This window comes from Marmota flaviventris, chromosome 4 (genome assembly GCF_047511675.1).
Source record: "Marmota flaviventris isolate mMarFla1 chromosome 4, mMarFla1.hap1, whole genome shotgun sequence".
In the NCBI taxonomy this organism is placed as follows: Eukaryota; Metazoa; Chordata; class Mammalia; order Rodentia; family Sciuridae; genus Marmota; species Marmota flaviventris.
This window is the reverse complement of record NC_092501.1, coordinates 55,090,895-55,115,509: the sequence shown is the minus strand read 5'-3', so window position 1 is coordinate 55,115,509 and position 24,615 is coordinate 55,090,895. Positions and strand designations below refer to the sequence as shown.

Sequence of the window (24,615 nt, the reverse complement as noted above, 5' to 3'; positions counted from 1 at the left end):
TTAATGACATGAGATAACTAAGCATCAGCACCATAAAAAGATTTGTTTCTGAAAATTCAAGGAAATAGTTCTTAAGTACTAAAAATTCTGACTAAATACTAACCCACAGAATCAATAATTTTGGAAGCTAAAAATCCAGTGACTGGTTTTCTTACTAGCCAAAGTTTCTCTATGGCAACTATAGAGACAAAGTTCTTCCATTTCTAAATATAAATAAGCTTTTTGATAACCTCCCATCTATCAGCATCTCAAGATTCATAAAAGAGGGCAGAACTACAAGTTTTTTAGTATAACTCCTATCTGTAAACTCAAGTTTGCACATACATTTATTCTAGGGGAAAAAAAAAAAATCACACTGTGTTAGAAACATGCTTTAAAAAAAAAAAAGTGTAATGGCGATGGAACCTAGGGCCTCACACATGCTAGGCAAGTGCTCTAACACTGAGTTATATATATGCCCAGCTCAGATAAGATTAATTCATAATTTTTAACCCTTAAGAGTCAGCTCAGTTCAATTACAACCATAGAAACTGTACTGGTATCAGAACATAACTATTTTATTACAAAACTTAACATTATTTACAAAATGGAAAAATAATCAAATGACTATCTCAGGCCAAAGTTAAAGGCTTTCCACCCAGTGATTGAAGAAAAATTAAGCAACATTTCCATGCACTCACAGATCATTCTTGAAATATGCAAACTCTTAAAATTTATGTTAGTAAAACTTTAATGTATTCACAATATTTGTATGTTCATGAGGAAGATGGGGAAAAATTCATGGTTCTGTACAATAAGTTTAATATTAACAGTTCATTTTTCTTTTAATATTTTTTGGCTTTCATGAATACTCATAGCATTAAACATTTTGCAAGTAGGAATTATAATAGTACCTGACACTTTGCTGAATTCATCACCACAAGAAAAACACAAGTAGTTTAATGCTTATGCACTAAACTAAATACTCTGAAGTTATATTAAACTGAAGCCTTCATTGTGATCAATAGCTTGGATCAGTTTACGGCGTAGAGTTTCTTTTTCTGAATATTTTGGAAGATCTAGAAGATTAAAACAGGTGTGGGAAACTGGGAGATATTCCTCACCACCTCCTGTTGACTGGATGACTAGTTTCAGACTCTTCATACCAAGAATAGGAATGCGATCGCTACCTGTCAAAAACACTGCCAGGGGGGGGGAAAAATCATTCACACAACAGCATATAGTAGCTAAGAATACCTAGTGCAGTTCTATAGCACAACTTTATGTGAACATCTGCTTCCAGAATTTGTGGAAGATTTTCAAAATGCATACTAATTACCCACCTATACACTTTTTTTTTCCTTTAAAAGTATAATCTTAATACTGGTATACAGAAAGTGTTCAATAAACATTTGATGAATTAATGACTACTACTACTGACATTCTTTGAAACATTAATGACTACTGTTACTGACCTTCTTTTGGGAAGAGCCATTTAGAACTAGTTAAAAAGCCAAATAAAAATGCAGGTTTTTTAAAAAATATATTTTTAAAGTTGTTGATAGACCTTTATTTGTTTGTCTGTGTTTGGTGCTGAGAATGGAACCTAGCGCCTCACACATGCCAGGCAAGTGTGCTATCGCTGAGCCCCAGGCCCAGCCCAAAACGCAGTCAAAACAAAAACATATACCCTTCTCTATTTGTTCCTGTTACTTTTGATAGAAAATTGTTAACAGTGAGCCAAAACTCAAATTGTTTTTCCAAAGAATAATAATTTACTATCCTTATGATACAGGATGCATCAAGCAAGATTCATCCTGATATTTGGCAATTCTCAAGAAAAGAAAAGATATCAAGAAAAGATAGCCAAAATGTTCTTGGCAATAGCAGGGAATACTAAAGGAATGTCACTGATTGAGAACATAAATTCTGACAACTTTTTAAAATAGGGCCGGGCACAGTGGTGCACACTTGTAATCCCAACGACTTAAGAGACTGAGGCAGGCAGAAGGATCACCAAGTTTGAGGCTAGACTTGGCAATTTAGCAAAACCCTCAACAACTTAGCGAGACTCTGTCTCAAAAAAATAAGAAGAGATAAGGATGTACCTCAGTGGTAAAGTGCCCGGGGATTCAATCCCCAGTACTACTCCCCCCGAAAAAGGTCAAACTTCAATTGGACTCAGATTTTAACGAGATGAAAAACACAACAGACATGAGGCTGTAGATGAAGGAACTAAGGTCTGGAGAAAGAAAAAAAAAAAAAAAAGATACTTTCTACAGAAATTCCCAGAAATGTGGAATCAAAGAGAAAAAGAAAAGAGCAAACATAGAAAAGAGCTAGATTGTCTAAAGATCTTTTTAGAAATCTAAAAGGATTCTACAATCCCAGTTTATTTTGATTCCTGGTTTTTATTTTTAAATTTTAGTTATAGATGGACACAATGTCTTTTATTTTGTTTATTTATTTTTATGTGGTGGTGCTGAGGACGAAGCCCAGTGCCTCACATGTGCAAGAGATAGACAAATGCTCTGCCTCTAAGCCATAACCCCAGCCCCAATTCCTGTTTTTTTTTCTAAAAACCAACAATATTTTGGAGGCAAACTGAACTTGGCCTTTGAGATAAAAGAAAACAAGCAATTAAGATGATAGTTCATATTTTAAAGTAAAAATTATTCCAATTTAAGATTTTTAGAAAAATACTATGAAAAAAATCTAATCCAAAGAGAAACAGTCAATATTCTATGAGAATTAGTTTAATATTAAGATTCCCACCTCATAAAATATGAAACTAGAAATACTTACACAGGAACTGTTTTTTCTTTTCCAATGGTAATTCATGAAATACTTCCCAAAAAATTTTTATCGTAGGATGTTCTGCCCAATACTCCCCTTTGTATTCTGTATTCTAAAAACAATATAACCTCTTATTAGGATTAAGGAATATTAGTTTTGTCTTAATTTGGCAAATTGAATTCCTTAGCCCATAAAGACAAACCATGGTCCAGGAATCTGAAATGTGCAATGCAGATGATTACCCAACATTTCCTGGGCATTTTGCAATTTGACACTCTTATATTCCAGGAGAAAGAGAAAAACAGATGAACCACCAGAAACCTTTTCCAAAAACAAGATAGGACTATAATCTTTGTAAGTAATTATGTGAATAAGGATAAACTAGAAATACGAAAATAATGTTCAAGGATTATTGAATTTCCAACATGGAAATTACCTATAATTAAAAATTTTTTTAATTACCTGTAATTAAAAAATTTTCTTTTACTCCTGAATAGAAGTCATGTTATTTTTACATTGTATTTCTCCTTTACAAAAATGCTACTAAGAGCAACACTAATAATTTTCTGTGGTAGTTTCAAGGATGGTCCTCAATAAGCCTCCTGGTATTCGTGTTCTTGTGTACTACCACATTCCACATTGAATGGGCCTGACCTATGTAATCATTAGGGAACTTGATATGAAAAATGTATGACTTATCAGGTTAGATCATAAACAATAAAAATAACCCTCTGTGGCTACAGTCACTCTTTCAGATCACACTTATGTGGGGACATTTCGTGAAGACACTCAAATAGCCCTACTATGGACAGACATCATTATGGTGCCAACAGCCATATATGACTATGTATCCTTGTTGAAATGAATATCCTTTATCAAGCCTTTGGATGGCAGTGGCGCCAGTCAATATTGTGACTATACCATCATCAGAAATCCTGGAGCCAAACTACCTAGCTAATCCATTCCTGACACAAACTATGTAAAATAATGTTTTCAAGGTTTTTTTCTTTTTTAAATAATAGGGATTGAACCCACAGGTACTTAACCACCGAGCCACGACCCAAGTCCTTTTTTATTTTAATACAGGGTCTCAATAAGTTGCTGAGTCTGGCTTTGAACTTGCAACCCTCCTGCTGCCTTAGCCTCCCGAGTCTCTAGGATTATAGGCATGTGCCACCATGCCTGACAAATGTTATTTTTGGACATACTGTTCCCTTAGGCATAGGCAATATAGAAAAGACTTCTTTAACAAGCTAATTTCTACTTATTTTTTAGGGCTCAGATTAAAATGTCACCTAGTTCAATCACTGATTTATTCAACTGATTTATAATGAGTTTATTAAAAGTTTTGGGCTGTGGGGAAATTCCAGTGAATGAAGTCCTGACTTACCTTGCAGAATTTCCCATCTAATGAGACTCTTTTCCACATTTAACAAGCATGGTTAAGTTCCTCCGTATGTGCTATTCACTAAACCCTTACTCTCCCCTTGTATTCATCACAACTCAATTAAAAGTAGTTAGCTTCCTTATCAGAGGGCAAAGACTATGTCTCAATCTTATTGACTATCATCTCCCCAATCTCTTACATAGGACCTCATTAGAGGCTGAATAAATATTTGCTAATGGGTTTCTTGAATTTTGGGCTCTTGCTATTTGTAGCTATGACTATCTCAAATGGTGCAAAATAATTATCCAAATGTGCAAAATAATTAATGTACTTCCAAACAATTTGAGAAAATAACTTGATTTCTAAGTGATGTTAAATTTATTAACTTGTTTGAAGTTACATTATGAACATGTCAGTGGGGATGAAGAAAGAGAGGTGGATGACTGAAGATCACTCTTATACCTCTAAATTGTATGGGGGAATGCTGATTTCCTGGGCTAAACTATCTTCCCATTTTTTTAACTGAGTTAAAAAAAACCATATATTTTAAAACTGTAAGAAATGCACGTATCCATTTACATCTTAAACATCTGTAAATATACAGTTCAGTAACATTGAGTAATTCACACTGTTGTGCAATCACCACCACCATCCATATCTAAAATTCTTTTCATCTTTTAAAACTGAAACTCTGTGTGACCATTAAACAAGAATTCCCTACTTCCCTCTTCATTTACAGATTTTTAGATGAACATAATACTTGGGATTAGGATTGCTAGATCATATAGCAAATACGTGTTAACTGCCAAACTGCAAAAATTATATCAGAGGAGGCTATATTAATTAGAAAAATGATTGTTAACCTTATTTTGTTTTTTTAAAATTTTTAGTTGTAGTTGGACATAATCTTTATTTATTTATTTTTATGTGGTGCTGAAGATTGAACCCAGAGCCTCACACATGCTAGGCGAGCACTCCACCACTGAGCCACAACCCCAGCCCATAACCTTATTTCTTAAAGCTGACCTAATCTAGCAATTTTACTAAATGTTAACTGAAGAAATACTTGAGAATTACTTAGAGAAGAAAATTAAACTTTCCTAATTTTCTTCCTAAAGATAAGGCACCAGAAATGAAGATCATACTCATTATTTCTCTGCAAAAAATTAAACACTGAGATTAATCAGAGAAAAAATCTTATGCATTGCAAATGCTTTTCACAACGGTTTACAGAGACTGAGGCAGAATGAAAACCCACCATTTTGTCTTGGTCTTCTATTCTGCCTGTGGTCCAGATGACATTTTTCTCTATCTCTACCACCAAACCCACAAAATATAAAACTGCTACCCTCAATTCAAAAACAGTTCAATATTCATTATGGAGCAAAAACAGTAGAGTGTCCCTATAAAAATGAAGTAATTGTATAAAAATGGAAACTAAAAGGGCAGGACTTCTACCAATAAGCCATGGTCTTGGTCTTTCCATTTAAATAATGTCATAGATTTGGTTTTTTCCTACCTTTTCCAGTTCTTTCCAATCATAATTTGTATTTCCAATAACCATTGATTGTAGTTCATTAGGCTGGAAAAGTAGAAGAACTTTTCCTCCACAGACCTTATGAAAGCCAGCGTGAAAGGCATCAAATAAGGAAGCCACTGATTTATTGAATATGTAATCCACATAAGCATCAACAAACTCCTGCCTAGAAATAAAAATATACATACATGCATAAAAATCACTTATGTAGAACATATAATATAGTCTAATTAAAACTGTGCTCCTATGCCTTTTGCTACTTAACTATATAAAACAGAAAAAATATGAACAGGACTGACTCAAAGGGGACAAAGTTATTATAAATAAATCTATTAAAAATTAAGATATACCCATGAAGCACTCATAGTTCTTAGACTATTCCTAATAGAAAAATATCATTTGCTAATGAACAGAATGATATAAATGGCTAAAAAAATAATTTCAAAAGTCACAAATTAATGAAAATTTGTAGTATCACCTCACATGCATTCCTAAAACAGTGATCTGTTACAAATATTGTGTGGCGAAAAAATGAGAGCTTTGGGACTAGTCTTTCTCCTTGGACTCCAAGGAATCTGAACAAAAATTTATTTTCAAAAACAACCACCAAGTAGCAGGTATTAAATATTCTTTTAGGATAATTATTAAAAGACTATAAGTTTATTTTTCTTTAAATGTATGTGCAGTATACAGACACACATACACAGTTGATTGTCTTCTGTCTCTTAGGATACAAAAAATACTGTACAGAAAAAAGGGAAACTTCTTTACCCAGTAACTAGAATAACAAAAAATTTTAATCAATTTGTTTTGTTTTGCTATTCACAAACATTTTTATGAAGCAATTCAGTTAAACAAATAATGAGAACAGGCACTGGAGAATGATTTCAGTATTTCATATCCTTGTCTTGCAAATAATAGTGTTTCTGTAAATGGAAATATGAGTAAATTTAAGCATCTACAAATACTCTTACCCAGTTATAAAAGTAATCCCAAACTAAATTTATAAGTAGCAGAAAAACTGGCTAAAGGAGGCCATTGTAAAATAAAAACCTGGTGGGCCTAAGGAAAAACCAATAGGATACAATATTAGAGTCAGATGAGAAAAAAGTTAATTAGGTAAGGCATAATTTTACAATCCATCCATTTAGAAAGTTAAATTTCATCTATACTAATTACACCCTCAAGCACAAAAGGCTAAATAATTTTACATATTTTGTCAAAATTCTTAAAATAATTTCTCAATAATATAAATGAAATAATTTTCAGGAACTTTTTAAAAGCAGGAAAAAAAAATCTAAACCAAAGTTTTTCAAAAACCTAAAAAAAAAAAGCTAGAAGTGCTTCAAAATTTTTAATTAATTTTAACAACAGTTTTATTTTACAAGGTAAGACATATGCATAGTTTATTATTGGTAGTAATAATTCTAATAGCCAACATTTACTGAGCACATACATGTGCTAGATAGGTCCTATCTTAAAATTATTGCCTCACCCAAACCTCAAAATAACCCCATGAAGTACATATAATTGAGTATTCTATTTTACAGAAAAGAAGACTGAGGCATGGAGATATCAACTATCTATTTAAAGTCATATAGCTTCTAAGTAATCAAGTCAGGATTGCCGCAGTCTGGCTGGGCACAATTCACTAGCCACTTATCAAGCAGAAACGAACTTTATTTTTAGAACACACATGCACCACACAAGCTCTTCAGGAATTCCCTCAGTGCCCAACTGCCACCACGGACTTCCCACAAGCCTCTCTAACCCCCACTCCTCCTGCTCTTAAGGCGGATTGGCCGGGCTGCGTGGGCGGAGCCAAAAGAGTTCCCCAATGAGCAGCTCCGTGGTCTGAAAGGGCAGGGAAACAGCCCAATGAGCATCACCACAGAGGAGCCAATCAGCTGGCAGCTGGAAGTTTGCTGGGGCCCTTTGGGCTGTGGCTCTCAACACAGGATTACAATGTTTGGATCATATCCCTTGCCAAACCCACTGTTAGCTTTGTCTAAAGACAAAATAGAAGAAAACAAAGTGCTTTCTGTCTTGCATTTATCTACCAGAAATTCCTGCTATTTGAAGCCAACATAGGCCTTGTTAACTCTTTCTTGCTATTCCTTTTGATATTTATCTTCAAGCATCTGCCAACATAGTTCTAGTGTTATTCTTTGATCTTTCAATCTTAAATGTTATATAATGAACTGAATACCTATTAGGAAAGGTAAAGATTTACTTTTTACTTAATTGCTCTGCTCTCATTTTTCCTCCCCCAAATTCTCATTTTATAATGATTTTGGTTCAGTATTCACTATTAACACTTTTATAATTACAAATATTATTCATAATTGAGCAGCAGGGTATTCTGTTTACCTTTTTTTTTTTATATGTAGTTTTTAAAATGTTTTAGTTGTAGTTGGACACAACACCTTTATTTTATTTATTTATATGTGGTGCTGAGGGCCTTGCACATGCTGAGTGCTCTACCGCTGAGCCATAACCCCAGGCCCTGTGTTTACCTTTTCTTAAAACAAAAATTATAATGTGTTCCTTCATGTGCTGCTTTATCCCTAACTTCTCCCAAAACAATTGTCAATTTCCTCCATACTCATTCAAATATATCAGGTAGCATCAGTTGGATTTTTCTCCTAATTTCCTTCAAACTCTTCTCTTTGAGAAACTTCTACACAGCTTTTGTTCCTTCAAAAGAATCCTCTTTGCCTCTCTCTTATATTGTATCCTCTATCCTGGTTTAATTACTTATTTTGGTTGGTACAACATATCTGAGATGGAGGCATCAGAAGTAGGTTCTATGAGAAGGTGCACATATGAAAATGTTTATATATAATGACAGAATACAGAATTAAAATGCTTTTTCTCCCAGAATTTAAATTTTCTAGCTTCCTAGTGTTGTTCTTACAAGTCTGATGATATTCTGATTCCTAATTCTTTGTATGTTGTCTGCTTTTTTTCTCCCCTGGAAGGATTTAGTTTGTATATTTTGCCTTGGTATGTGTCTTTTTTTCCTACTTCCCCTGCTTTCAATCTTGAAAGGCTTCCCAAACTTCAGTTCTGGGAAGTTTCTGGGTACCATTTTCTTTGACAAATTTCATTCATTCCATTTCTTCCAATAAATTTTTCCTCTCAATTTTTAAAAGAATCCATCTGGATGTTGGCACCTTGAAGATACTGACTTCAGTTTCTTTTGAAGTTTATTCTTTATTCTGCATTGTTCCTGTTCCTTGACATTCTTTTTAACTGTTTTGGTCCTTCCTTAAATGTCTACTCACTGGCTAGCCATTCATATATAAAACATAGGCAGTTTCTTCAGAAAAAGATCTTCTAATACAAAGGGTCAAGAAAGAGGGAGCTGTAGAATTTCACGTCATCTCCCTATTTTCAGTTCAGCTCCTTTCCCATAGCTATGCCTAGGTATCTCAAACCACAGTCCCTTCAGTTGAATGTCTCTAAAAGATATATTTCTAATCTCCTGCCTAAGCTAGAGAAGGACATTTGCCAGGTTACTGGATGTGTTAAGGGAAAGGTTTCTAACTGCTTCTTTTAAAAATAGTTTACAAACTCCATGCATTTTGTAAAAGGATGTTTTTTACTCTTAGTGCTTGGGCCTTTGTTCTACAATATGAACTGGTAGTCTTCTTAGCAATTCCGCTCCATTCTACATTGCAGCTTTCTGGGTTTGCAATCTTTATTTTTTAGTTGTAGATTGTTTTTAGTTGTAGATTGTTATGTGGTGCTGGGGATCGAACCCAGGGCCTCACACATGTGAGGCAAGTGCTCTACCACTGACCTACAACCCCAGCCCTGGTTTGCAATCTTAACTAAGCACTATTTTCTGGCTTCCAAAACTGCATTTGCTACAATCTCCTCTCACTTTTCTTTGGTTTTTTTTTTTTTAATTTATTTATGATCTTTTCATTCCTTTACTGATGTCTTAAGGGCATTTCAGGAGCAGAGGCATATTAGTTCTTCATTAAACAGTCCAAGTTTTACCTGAGTAAAAACTAAGGGTTGTGACATGTTTCTCGGGGGTGGGAAAAAAAAAAAAAGCCCTACAATTTTAATCACTCCCACTGATGCTGCTATAATTCACTTACCGATTTTGTTTGTTAACAGCTGTGTCTGCACCATTTAGAACCAGCTCTTTCACTTCTGTTGCACCAAAGTTTTCAACTGTGATCTATTAATTTAAATTTTTAAAAAAAGTCAATGTCAGACTCAAAACTTAGTATTTTAATAATCTACTATTATATCCTTCCTTTTGTCTCATAGATATAACTAATAAATTTGAGACAAAATTCTGCACCATCACTTATTTATGAATTCTGCTTAAAGCCACAACTAGGAATTTTCATACTCTAGTATTTTGATATCTTACTATGACTAATTATAAATTATCAAATGTTTGGTTACTTAAGCACAGGAAACAGAATAATTGTGAACAAAATATTTAGAACATAGTAGAAAATTAGGATATTTTCCTTAGAAGAGTGACTGAATCAAATTATCAGAATGTATTCAGCTTAGAAGAGCTATGCATTCTTCCCACATTACTACTATTCTCCCATATTACTCTATCTGCAAAATATGTTTAATCACAGGTGTTTGGCTATTTTGCAACTTTTATTTCTCATACTTGTCTAATTATTTTTTAAACAAACATTGCCATTCCCACTTCTATATCCTTCCTTTACTCCTTTTTTGGAATATTATCCTCTTTTATGAAAATCTAGCATCTGTAAAAATACTATGGTAGAAAAGGAATGATAAGTAAGAAATGAACACATTTCTGCTCTAAAGTTTACCCATCTAATAAAAAAGGAGAAAATGTGATATATAAACAATCGTTACAATAAAATAATGCCATAAAACAAAATTTTACCAGACCACACAGGAAGGAAAGTTTAATTTTACCTAAAATTTGTAGAAAGAAGGATGGGCAGTATTCTGAAAGACCAGAGGGGAGCAGGATTTCATACTTAATACATCAATTTAATACATGGATAAATAGAGTAAACATCAAGTTCTGAAAATGTATGCCAAGAGGCTTAAAAAAAAAAATCAAAGGTATATGAAACAATTCTGTGTAATATGATACAATTTGGCATTAATGGAGAGATACAATGGAAGTTTTCCCATTGTTGTTCTTTTTTTTTTTTTTAGAGAGAGAGAGAATTTTTTAATATATGTATTTTTTAAATTTTTTTTTAGTTTTCGGTGAACACAACATCGTTATTTTATTTGTATGTGGTGCTGAGGATCGAACCCAGCGCCCCACGCATGCCAGGCGAGCACGATATAGAATGTTCCTGATATCATGCAGCTAGTAGACAGTTGTGTAACATGGCATCTTATTATCGGTATTTTTTGGAAGCTATGCTGAGAATCAGGTTTCTAGTCTGAAATAAAAAATATGTATGTGTAAAAAAAATTAAAAATAGACTAAAGGCTTTACCATTTTTTCAAGTGTGAAATTCACAATATTTAAATGTTCCCTTCTGAAGTGCCTTATCATCATCCTTGCTGATTTTCTCTTCTTTAATTGCCAACTGGTCTATTTTTGGCAGATTCTCATTTGTCAATGGCTTAGTATGTGACTAGATCAGCCATTCAACATCCCTTTTTGCTAACTTAATAAAATTTTGCATCTTTTACAGGGTTTGCAATTTCATTTCCAAATAACATTGCAATGAATTTGCATACGTATCATACTAAATCATCCAACAGTGAGTAAGACAAAATGAGCAAGAAAACAGAAAGAAATTAATCTTTTAAGTTGCAAGGTTATTCATATTACAATAGCCTCTTGCTTCTCTGTAAATGCAGAATCACAGATTCAAAAACAAACACTTGGATAAGGATCTTTTGCCTTTTTTTTTTTTGGTGGTACTGGAGATTAAAGGGGCCTTGAGCTTGCTATGAAAATGCTATCCCTACTGAGCTACATCCCCAAGACCCAGGCTGACCTCAAACTTTTTTTTTTTTTTTTTTAATATTTATTGTTTTTAGTTGTAGTTGGACACAATACCTTTATTTTATTTATTTTTATGTGGTGTTGAGGATCAAACCCAGGGCCTTCCACATGCGAGGCAAGCACTCTACCGCTGAGCTACAACCCAGCCCCTGACCTCAAACTTCTGATCTTCCTGCCTATGCCTCCCCAGTTGCTGAGATTACAGGAGTGCTCCACCATTTCAGCATAATAATAAAGTACATAAGGTTTGAAGTCACATAGCTGGATTTGAGTACCCACTCTAATATATAATTATTAATTTTAGCTTCCTTCATCTGTAAAATAGGATGATATTAACCTCACAGGATTATTGAGGTTAAAATGGAACAACATATATATTGTGTCTAGCACATAGCAAATGCTCAATAAATGTTAGCTAAAAGATTAAGAGTTGCATCTTCAAAACGAAACTACAAGGCAAAGCTGTTAAATAAAAGGGATGATGAATAATCAGACTAATTTATGTTTTTCATCTTACCGTAAAATTTAGACAAAATGTTTCCTCTATATCATCTTCTGGATAATCCAATAATTGTTGCATACTTCTGTAAAACAATGTATATTTCTTTAAGGTAAAATATCATTAAGTATTTTGACTATTTTGTTTGCATAAGTACGTATTTCTCATTCTCTTTTGATAAAATCCTTTCATTAATTTGTATTTTTACATTTGTTTCAGAACAGAGTATGCACACTGTCAAACTTACAAATAACGTTGGGGAAAAAAACAGGTTTTCTTTCTTCCTCTGAATAAAAAGACCATGTATCAACCCATTTTCAGCATTTGTTCTTATTTATGTGCAATTTTACTCCATTTTATGTAATAATTTTGAAAAAATTTTATATGTTCAAAGTAGAAATGAGGGTATAATCAGAGGTCCAAATAAATTATTTAACCACTCTCAGAAAACACTATCTTCATACATTTATTATCTGATATATGTAAAGTACTTTTAAATCACTAAAAATCAAGCACTGAAGACAAAACTTCAGACATTCACTGAAAAATTTAGTCTTTATACTGAAGATTAGTCTTTAAGGTAGAAAATTTTGATTTCGGTAATAGGATGTATATTCATTTATTTAGAATGCAATTTATTTCAGAAATTTAATAGAAACAACAATATTAATCCTAGAAGGAAAATTTTCTGTACATTTCCCATTTCTTATCTCCCAAATCCTACCCTTGATACTTTTTTACAACTAACCTCCCAACATCAGGCATTAGTTCCTTCAAATCATCAAGGGATGGTTTCTTTTTCAGGAGTTTCTTATATAAAGCCAAAGGAAAATGGAGGTCCACAATAGTGAAATTATAAATAGCTAATCCACAGATAACACCAATCAAGTGGAACAAATCACTGTCTTCAAATGTCTAATAATAAATATAAGGAAAAAAAGGTTAGACTTATCTTCCAATTTTCTTCTGATTACAAATAGAAGAAAAAGTAATGAACAAGAAAAAAATTTCAAACACTGCATTAGTATCTCCATGGCATAATATCACTATTAAAAGTTCTCTACAACTATATATATATATGACTTCACAACTTTTTTTTTTTTTTTTTGGGGGGGGGGGGGCAGTTCCATGTCATGAAGTAATTAGTCTGGGAATGTATATAGTTCAGTGGTAGTACATTTGTCCGGCATGGGCAAAACCCTGGGTAACCCTGGGTTTGATTCTCAGCACTATTTAAAAAAAAAAAAAAAGCAACACTAAATTAAAGGTAAAATGGGCACTATAATATTTTTTTCCTGATTTAAAATAAATACATATTATTTGAAAAAAAAAAAACACAAAAAAGAAAATATATCTGCAATCTAGTCAACCTGAAAGTTGAAAGAGGGACAGGTGGATGCATGGGGTAGGGGAGGGTGTATTTGACCAGTATATATGCATATACAAAATCATCACTCTGAATCCATTAATATGTATGTTACTAAAATATTTCCATCTACTATAAATTCAGAAAAATAATTTAAAAATACTATATTCAAACTTTTATTTCATTTTTCCAATTACCCATGAGTATTTTCTTATGTCATTCATTAAATGTTATTCCAGAACATGGTTTTTAATAGTTGCACATTACATCATGCAAAAAGTATGATGATTTGCTAAATCAGCTATTTTACTATAGTTGAAAATATAGATTAAAACAAAGCTTAAAAAATCAATTAATCAAAGTCTAACTGGGAGGCACACCTATAATCCCAGCAACTAGGGAGGCTGAGGCAAGGAAAATGGGAAGTTTGAGACCAGCCTCAACTCAGCAAGACCCTGTCTCAAAATAAAAAATACAAATGGGCTACGATATAGTTCAGTGGTAAAACATCCCTGGGTTCAATCCCAGCATTGCAAAAACAAAACGAAAAGAAACCTGAAAGTACTTTTTTACCTCATGCTCAAAGAAGTAAAATATACACATAAAAAATTCTGTAAAAAGAATGATTAAGAGAATAATTTTTTTAAAAAAATTAGACTTGGGTTATAGACCTAGTTCAGTCACTAGCTAGCCTCAGTGTTTTCAAAGGAAGACAAATAGTCATGCATGATAACACACAACAGCAATCTCAGTCAGGAAGCAATCTCAGTTAGTCAGGAGGCTAGAGCTAATAAGATCATAAGTGAAGGCCAGCTCAGGCAATTCAGCGACACTCAAAAAGTGTTCAATTCTCAGCATCAGAAAAATTGGGGTAGGGCAAGAGCATCCTTTTTTACTGAAAGGGATCTTGTTTTGTTGCCCAGACTGGTCTCAAATTCATGGGTTTAAATTATCCTCCTGCCTCAGCTTCCAAAGTAACTATGACTACTGGCACATACTACCACACATAGCTTTGCTTCTTAAGGAAGAATTTCTAATCCAAAAGATAGTTAAAACGTTTACTGATTATTCTGTTGTAGTTTCTTCTGCCACTTCAGTCCAGAAAAATGTCACACATACATACTATATTACACAATGTCATACATACTATATATACACAATATCATACATACTATATACACAACAAATGCTTTTTTGTCATGGGTTTTAAAATGACAATTTACTTTAGTATACATTTTTCACTATTAATGATATTGAACTCATGAAATTTCTTGTACTAAGCCCACTTATTTTGGGGAGAATAATATTTTTCTTATGTATTTGTACTTAAATTGTTCATACAATATATGAGTATCATCCTATGTCACATTTATTATATATATATGCCTTTTGAGGCAGGGGGCACGACTGAGGATCCAGCCCAGAATGTTGTACATGCTAAGTGAGTGTTCTGCCACTGAGCCATGTCTCCAGCCCTTTTATTTTGAGATGAGGATCTCACTGAGTTATCTAGACTAGACTCTAACTTGAGATCTTCCTGCCTCAACCTCCAGAGTAGCTTGGATCATAGGTGTGGATCACCGTGCCCAACTATGCTATCTATGCTTTTTAAATTTTATGTTTTCTGTTGGGCTGGGATTGTGGCGGCAGAGCACTCGCTTAGCACATGCGAGGCCCTAGGTTCAATCCTAAGCACCACATAAAAAAATAAATACAATAAAGAAATTGTGTCCAACTACAACTAAAAAATAAGTATTAAAAAAATTTTATGTTTTCTGTTATGCATAAGTAACACAGTTTTCAGTGGCCAACTTAAGTCTTTTTCTACCATGTCGTCTTATATTGTGTTTATGCTTAGAAAGCCCTTCTTAAATTATGTGCTAAACTTTCCCTTTTGAAACTTTCTAAATGAGAATTAAGACTAAAAATGGTATAAACCCCATAAGAAAAAAGAATAGAGGAGGATTAATAGCACTGAAGATATATTAATGCCATTTCGAAACATGAAGAGTAGATGGATTGTTGGTAATTGATTTAGTAAAGAAGAAAAACAGAAGAAGTAATTTTATTGCTAATCTGTGCTGCAAACTCAGGAACTAGGAGTAAAAATGCCTGTAAAAGTTACAGTTAGCCCAGTAGGTATTAAGAGACTGAAAACAGGATGTTTAGGTGAAAGTCCTTTCTTTTTCTAGAGAGGCTGAACCAAAGAAGCTCTAAATCTAAGACAGCTGATGATGAGGGTACTGCACTGAAAACAAGGGGATCTGATAAGGGTCTATACTGTGAACAATGAGAATCACTGCTTTCCCTTCCAGCATTCAGAACACTACTAAAATAGACAGCCAAGGTAACAATTTTTCTTTAAACCTCAACAGTTAAAAAACCTAAATATGATAACAATTGCTTCCGCTTGAAAGGATAGAACCTGTAAATCCATAAATGCATATATATCCACACATCTAAGCTTTCAGTGCCACATTCTTAAATGAATAAAGAGCCAATGACTACTCAAAAATAGAAAAACAACAACTACAAAAAACACCCAGGCGGGCTGGTCTGTAGCTCAGTGGTCAAGTGCTTGCCTCACATATGTGAGGCACTGGGTTCAATCCTCAGCACCACATAAAAATAAATAAAGATACTGTGTGTTAATCTACAACTAAATAAATATTTTTTTAAAAAAAGAAGGTGCTTAAAAAAAAAAAAACAAACACCCAGAGGAATAATAGGAGTGTGGAAAATAAAATAAACATTTAAAATTGGGAGTAGGGGTGGGAGGGCAGAAAGGAGAGCAATAATCACTGCCCTCTAAGTAATAAGAAAAGGTAGTAAGTATATCCTTGAAAAATGAACTGGATTCTATTGTCTTCTACCCAAATAAAGGGTAATGTCACGGAAACTGGCAGAAGAGGGCAGAGTAAAACTCCATCCCTTCACAAAAACAATGAATCTTAAGATGGCAAAAAATGTCAGAGTGAACTCTTCTGGAATGCTGGAAACTAATAAAAAACTAGCAAGGAGAATACTTCATGAAGAAGCTGCTGAATTTTGCTTAGTGTACTCTGATATTTTAACTTAACCCCTTATCATGCCCCACTCCACAGCTGAGTGGTGGCTATGATGATGGCAACATTCATTTCTTGTAGGTTGCTGGCATTAGACAGAACAATATGGACCTTATTTTCAAAGGACAGTGGTTATGTCTTTGAGGCATCTGGTAGCTCCCTGAAGATTAGCTCAAGGGCTTACCTTTGCTTTCATGGCCTCTGAGGGCCCTCACAGATTTTACGCAGTTTCCCTATTGAGTGCCTATAGTCAAAAGCATTTAAAGGCATATAGTCAGGTGCATGTCCAGAGCTGAACATGTGTTCAAATAAGATAAAAGAAGACTCTGAGTTTTTACTTAGTTAATCTTTAGAAAATGTGCAAGAAGGAAGTATATGCTAAGTCAAATTTGCATATAGGTTAGCTAAGCACTGAAGAAGTACTCAAGACAGAGGCAGCATGTAAAGACTGGAAGAGTATTTTGCTTTCTCTTCTTTGGCCCAGGTATTTAAGTAAATCTTTTATCAATCACCAGCTGACCTCTAAGCTAACAGAGCAAACATCAGTTGTCATATATAAAGAATATCAAGACTTTGCAAACAAAATGATTTAGAAAAGTAATTAAACAAGCAGCAAGAACAAACCCACGGGGAATGGAGAGAATATGACTTCCATAGTATCCACATTGTAACATTTAGTGCCCAGTATTCAACCAAAACTTACCAGAAAAAAAGACAAAGATATGGCTTATTCACACACACAAAAAAGTATAAACTGCCTCGTAGAAAGCATTAACTTAGCCAAAGATTTTAAATCAACCATCTTAAATATGCTTAAAGAGCTAAAAGAAATCACAGACTAAAAATCACAGAAAACTGGCCAGTTGTAACGACAAATATCTGTAAGCCCAGTGGCCTGGGAGGCTGAGGCAGAGTATCACAAGTTCAAAGCCAGCCCCAGCAACTTAGCAAAAAAAGAAAAAAAATAAAAAGGGTTGGGAATGTTGCTCAGTGGTTAAGCACAGCTGGGTTCAATCCCTGGTACCAAAGAGAGACAAATAGAGAAAGTTACAGAAAAAATATGATAATGATGAGTCACTGAATATAAAATGTCAATACAGGATAGAGTGCATAAAAAGGAATAAAAAATTCTGAAGTTATAAAGTATAATCACTGAAACCAAAAAATTGACTCAAAAGGTATAATAAGAGATTTGAGAAGAAAAAGAATCAGCAAACATAAAGCTAGGTCAACTGAGATTACCAGTCTGGGGGGGGGGGGGGGCGGAATTAAAGCCAAAAGAAGAAAAATGAAGAGAGTCCTGTGAGCTATCAAATGTTCCATCAAACATATAGTGGAAGTCCCAAAAGTGGGGGGATGAGGGTGGGGAATAGGGGGTGGGGTGGAATACTTGAAGAAGTGACTGAAAACTTCCCAAATTTGATAAAGGTCATGAATCTACATGTTTAAATAAGGCAAAAAGCTTCTATCAAGATGAACTCAACACAAAGCATCAAAAACTAATTACCAAGAGAAAAGAAACTTATTGTATACTAGTGTTCCTCATTGACATTAACAGCTGATTTCCCATCAAAAACCATGATTGTCAAAAAATAGTGGAATGCCAGGATGTGATGGTGCATTCCTATAATCCCAGAGACTCAAGACATTGAGGCAGGAAGGACTGCATGTTTGAGACCAGTTTCACAATTTAGCAAGACCCTGTTTCTAAGATAAATAAATAAATGAATGAAATAAAAAGGCTGGAGATGTAGCTTAGTGGAACTTCCTACAAGAAATGCTAAAATCTTCATCAGGCTGATGAAAGGATGCATCACAGTAATACAAAGTCATAGAAAAAGAATTCTGGCAAAGGTAGCTATACAGATAAATATAAAAGCCAGCATTATTGCATTTTAAATTTTAACTCCTTTTTTTGTATAATGTTTAAAACATATATAAAATAAATATAAATCGATGTTAATGGGCACACAATATACAAAGACGTAACATGTAACAACAAAGTAGGAGACAAAGCTATGTAATAGCAGAGTTCCTACAGACCATTGAAGTTGAGTTGGTATTAATTCAAACTACACTATTATAAATTTAAGATGTTAATTATAACTCCAAGGCAACAGTAAGAAAATAACTAAACAGAAAAAGGAAATAAGCAGGAAATCAAAGTAAGTACATAAAGAAAACCAAATACCAAAAGGGCAGTAATGGAGGAATTAACAAAAAAACGTATGATATATATTTAAAAAGAGCAAAATAAAAGCATTTCTTTATCAATTACTTTAAATGTAAATGATTAAACTCTGCAATCAAAGACTGGCAGAATGTTTTAAACAAACAAGATCCAACTATATACCATCTACTGACTTATCTTAGATCCACAGATACAAGTAAAATGAAAATGAAAGCTTGGAAGAAAGATATTCCACAATATTAATAAAAGAGAGTTGGAGTGAATATGCTAATAATAGACAAAATAGACTAATACCACACAAAATTGTTAGAAAAGACAAAGGCATGCTGAGAAAAGAATTCATCAAGAAGTTGTAACAACTACAAACATGTATTAACAACACAACTACAAAATACACTGAAGGGAGAAATGTTATTTTATAATTAGAGTCAGTGGCTTTAAGATCCCACTTGCAGGGGCTGGGGATGTGGCTCAAGCGGTAGCGTGCTTGCCTGGCATGCGTGCGGCCCGGGTTCGATCCTCAGCACCACATACAAACAAAGATGTTGTGTCCGCTGAAAACTAAAATAAATAACTAAATATTGAAAAATTCTCTCTCTCTCTCTCTCTCAAAAAAAAAAAAAGATCCCACTTGCAATAATGACTAAAACAACTAGACAGATAAGTCAGGAAAAAAGAAAAATATTATAAATTGAGACCTAACAGACATACATAAAACACTCTACCCAATATAGAAGAATACATTTTCTTTTTTTTTTTGGTGGGGGGCGGGGAGTACTGGGGATTAAATTCAGGGGCACTCAACCACTGAACCACATCCGCAGCCCTATTTTGTATCAGGTTCTCACTGAGTTGCTTAGTACCTTGCTAAATTGCTGAGGCTGGTCTTAACGCCCGACCCTCAGAGCCATTAGGATTACAGGCCTATGCCACCACGCCCAGCTAGAATACACATTCTTTAAAAGTGTACATGGAACACTATCCAGGCTAAACAATATGTTGTGTCAGAAAACAAATCTCAATAATTTAAAAAAGACTAGAATGATTTTAAAAAAATCTCCAACCACACAGTGCAATGAAATTAGAAATTAGTATCAGAAGGAAATTTGGGAAGTTGAAAAATGTGGAAATTAAGCAATACACTCTTTAAAACAACCAACAAAGAAGAAATCAAAAAGAAAATTAAAAAACACTTAGACTAGAAAGATGAAAATATAATATTTGAAAACTTATGGGATACAAAGAAAGCAGTGTTCAGAAGGAATTAATTGTAAATAACTTAAAAAAGAACCTCAAGTTAACAACTAACTTTACATCCTAAGGAGCTAGGAAGAACAATCTGTAGAAGAAAGAAAATAAAAATAAAAGATTAAAGTGGAGATAAAATATATAGAATAGGTAAATACAAGAAAGCCAGAAGTTGTTTCTTCTAACTAAAAGATCAACAAAATTTACAAATCTTTCAGCTAGAGGGTACAACAGGAGATTGAAACATCAGCAATTACACACAGTAGCTTCTTAGATCCCAGACTTGCTTTTATTTCTAATAATCATGTCTTCATCACATCTCATTCCCATGGTTATATGGAACACTCCAAATCTCAAATGGAAGCTTTCTCTAATTTATCACTATCTCTAACTTTCTCAGTTCCCCTTACAATTTGATTCTACCAATATCTACAAGCTATTAACTTCAACAATTACTTATTAATATCAATAATACACAATACTCCACATCAAGTCCTCTTAAAGCTTAAATTCCATGATACATTAATATAATCATTCTCTTTTGTCATACTCACTTGCTAAAAACCACAACCTTGTTCAAATCAACAGTCTTTGTCTTTACCTCTATCCATGCAAACTGGTTTCATTTTAAATTTAGTAACATTAAGCTTCAAGTGAGTCTTGAAGATTGCCAGTCTAATCCTACATTTATTTATATGGTTAACTTATTTTTCCATTCCCCTCAGGATAATTTCACACCTTCTCCTTCCTCAAATCTTCTATACATTTTCTGTATCTTAACTCTTTAAAGACTTTGTGTATTATTTCATTGTAAACCAGAATCAGTTCCAAGAATTTTGACAACCTCCTATTATCAAAATTATCAAGTCATGTGTACACACACACACACTCTCTCTCTCACACTCTCCCCCCAACCCCTCTTGAGCCTTCCCTCCTAATACAGATCTATATATCGAATTATAGTCAACCCTCCACTACTACATAAACCTATCCTTTCTTTGCAACTAAAGGATCTTGCTCCTACAATTGACAGCAGTGTTTTTACTTTCTCAGTAATTAATCACAACATGCAAACATGCTACAATTTCCCACCCAAATTGTTTATTTATTTAGCAGTACTTGGAAATGAACCCAGGATCTGTGCATGCTAGGAAAGCACTCCACCACTGAGCTAAACCCAGCTCTTTTTAAAGTTTTAGTTTGAGACAGGGTCTCATTATGTTGCCTAAGCCAGCCTTGAACTAGTCAATTTTACTGTCAAATCCTCCTGAGTACTGGCATGTGCCACCATACCAAGCTAAAAGGTCTCCTCTGGATAAAATATGTACACTATACCCTGATTTTTAAAAATACCAATTTTAAAACACTTTAAAGATTCAAGAATTGCAATACTGGAGTTTCCACATATCCTTCACCTAGGTTTCAGCAATGACAACAGCTTACATGACCATAGACAAAAACAATAAAACTGACTTTGGTATATAATATATTGCAGCCTACTTGTATTTGTTAAAAAAAAGGGCTAATTCACAAAATTTATTTTAAAACTAAGTTATAGTTTTAAACTAGTTTATAGGGAGTAAATAAGTTAAATTTTAACTTCTTTAATATCTTATTTTATAGATTTAACTTTGGAACTAAATAAATATTTTATATTCTTCTAAAACTAAATTAAACTAGGAATCCCTGAAAATAAAACACAAGTTAATTTAAATGTTTTTATTGGTGGAATAACCAGTATATAAGAATTTCAAGTGATATCAAAACATTATTTAGCTGTGTATCTATTAGCACATAGGATAAGGACAAAAAGAACAATTAAAAAAAAAACATTTTCGCTAATCATAATATTGGCAGTATTGTTAGATAATAAATGTGTAAGTCTGGAACAGCTTGTCCAACAAGTACACCCGGTATCAAGGGGCTGCCGATCAGTACTAAAATTACTTCAAGGGAACTAACAACAATTTGATGACTCTTCCTGGACAAAGACAGGAAAATATGAGCATTAATAAAAATAACATATACAATGTATTAAAAAATACCAAATATATTGAAATCCATGAAAACAAAGTAGTACTTGAAAATAAACCAAAAAATGAATTATCAACACTGAGATCCCTAATGAACAGACTTATTTTTTTTAATATTGTTTAGTTGTCAATGGATCTTTATTTTATTTATTTATATGTGGTGCTGAGAACCGAACCCAGTACCTCACACGTGCTAGGCAAGCACTCTACCACTGAGCCACAACTCCAGCCCCCAGACTTATTCTTTTAAAAGATTAGTAACTAAATAGAACCCTTTTCCATACCAACTTGAGAATCAACTCAACCTACTGGAACTAAGGAATCACACAGTGTAGGGAAATTTCTCTATATAGAAATATCCAAACTAGGAAATAAAAAAGAAATATTAGAATCACAGTAGCAATATTTGCAACCTCTAACAAATTAATGCTCAGGTACTGAGCATCAATGACTGTTATTATCACACAAGACAGCCAGTGGAAGAAAAACTAAATAGTAAAGATTTTTATAAATGACATAAATATTCAACTAAAATACCTTTTAACTGAGCTGTGGCAAACTAAACCATTCATTTTACTTAATCATAAGTCAGCAAATCTTTTTCTGAAAAGAGCCAGATGTAATTATTTTAGGTTCTGTTGGGTTATAACTGCTGAACTCTTCTGTTGTTATAGCTCAAAAGCAGACACAGATAATAGGTAAATGAGTATGACTTTATCTACAAAAATATGTGGTGGCAAGATTTTGGCTCATATACCATAGTTTGCCAACTCTTCCCAAAAAGAAACATAAATAACCTCTGATGATAAATTAGCTCTTCTCAGAAGAAAAGTTATTCTAGCAATTATGATTCAATTCCCAAACTGAAGTAAACAGAAGGAAAAGGTCAACATTATTTTCAGGGTGACCATTCCTTATTAAATTTTGTGTAATCTGAAATACGTGGTAAGCATTAATGTGTTTTGACAACTCAATCTAATAGTTTAAAATTTTTCAAATTGTATTAAAGCAGATCTCTGAACAAAATATGTCAGGAATTCAGTAATAACTCTGTTTCTGGGGTAATTTGATTAATCTACGCATATATACAAAGTAATAAATTAGATGGTTGGATATTTTACCTTATCTGAAAACCAAATGAGCCTGGAATCTTCATAATATCTAAACATGCCATATTTAGGATCCAATAATTCCCTCATGATGAGCAAAAAAAATTCTTTGCGTACCCCTCCTGCATCCACAGCATCTTCTCCAACAAATATAACCTAAAATAGCAAAATGCAAACACTGAATAAACTGTAAGAAAATATGGTAAATTGTGGAGGCCTTGTAACATGCTATATATTACTAATGAGAGTTCAGCAATTTACAGGTTTTTATAAATTTTGTAATTATATTATTTTATTTATTAAGTCTCAAAGATACACTAAAAACAAGAAAACTTAAAACAATTTCTAAATAAAAGTCCCAATTATACAAAAGAATCTGGCAAATTACCTTGAGTGGCTTTTTGTAATCTATGTTCTTTGTTTTCCTAAGGACTTCCATTGCATCTCCTACAATATTTTCTCTACGCACCACTAGAATTAAGCAGGGATTCACAGATTCAATCACTGGGAGAAAAAGAGAAGAGACGTTCTGTCTGTGGGCCTGGTCAATAGCCATCTAGAAAACAAAAGATTAAAAAATTTTAATAGCAATGCTATGAAGAAGCTACTGTGACTGTATAGGCTAACATCTACCTATCAGTTAGATGGTATGCTATAATTTCAGGAATAATTCTTAAATTACTGAATTCACACAGCATCTAGTTATAGCATAAGAACTTAGTAAACTGACCATAAAGCATACCCTTTTGAAATTTTTTATATTAATGCAGAACTCACAAAATTATTAAGGTAAGCAAGCACAGAACTATAAGAATATTGCTAAATCTGAGCACTGTTTTTTCCTAACGATGTAATAATAACTGCAGGGTCAGGATGGAGAGAGAAGCAAAAAAAAAAAAAAACACCAGAATAAAACAAACCTTTAAAGAGACTATAAAACAATTTGGCCAAGGAAGTACATTGTATCTTGTTCTAAAACAAAATATACCATATTTAAAGCACAAGTCATTAAATTATTTTAAGAAAGAATTTTTTTAAAAAATACTGGTTTACTAGCTGTTAATATATACAACCCTACAAAAATATTTTATCTGGTGATGAAAATGAAAATGAGCACATCTCTAAAATACTCCCTACTATTTATTATTAAAATGTTTGGAAGGACTTAGAAAAACAAATGCATTTATCTGAAAAGAATAAAAATTTGTGTGTTTTTGATTTTTTTAAAAGTCTTTTTAGAATATTAAATGTTCAAATCTCTTTTTAAACAGTTTCCTTAATCCTTAGCACTTATAGTCATATATTCTATACCTGAGTAAATTCAACATCTTTTTTATTTACAAGTGATAAAGCAAATCTACTGTAACTCTTCAAAGTCATAATGTAAACTAAAATTAAATGTAATATAAACTAAAA

At 33.2% G+C, this 24,615-nt stretch overlaps 1 protein-coding gene across 4 annotated transcripts in view; it reads right to left on the bottom strand.

Annotated features, from left to right (window-relative positions):
* Nucleotides 1-536: 536 nt before the first annotated feature.
* The window catches only part of Herc4 (HECT and RLD domain containing E3 ubiquitin protein ligase 4), a 115,080-nt gene continuing 91,001 nt past the window's right edge, over nt 537-24,615 (bottom strand). For all 4 annotated transcript variants that reach the window (XM_027931143.2, XM_027931142.2, XM_027931144.2 and 1 more), the window contains 8 exons: nt 23,588-23,755; nt 23,212-23,355; nt 12,936-13,102; nt 12,206-12,272; nt 9,812-9,894; nt 5,682-5,865; nt 2,785-2,887; nt 537-1,181 (listed from right to left, as the gene is read on the bottom strand). In XM_027931143.2, coding sequence (XP_027786944.1) covers nt 973-1,181; nt 2,785-2,887; nt 5,682-5,865; nt 9,812-9,894; nt 12,206-12,272; nt 12,936-13,102; nt 23,212-23,355; nt 23,588-23,755 — 1,125 coding nt within the window. In that variant the 3' untranslated portion in view covers nt 537-972. The remainder of the gene's footprint in view (nt 1,182-2,784; nt 2,888-5,681; nt 5,866-9,811; nt 9,895-12,205; nt 12,273-12,935; nt 13,103-23,211; nt 23,356-23,587; nt 23,756-24,615) is intronic.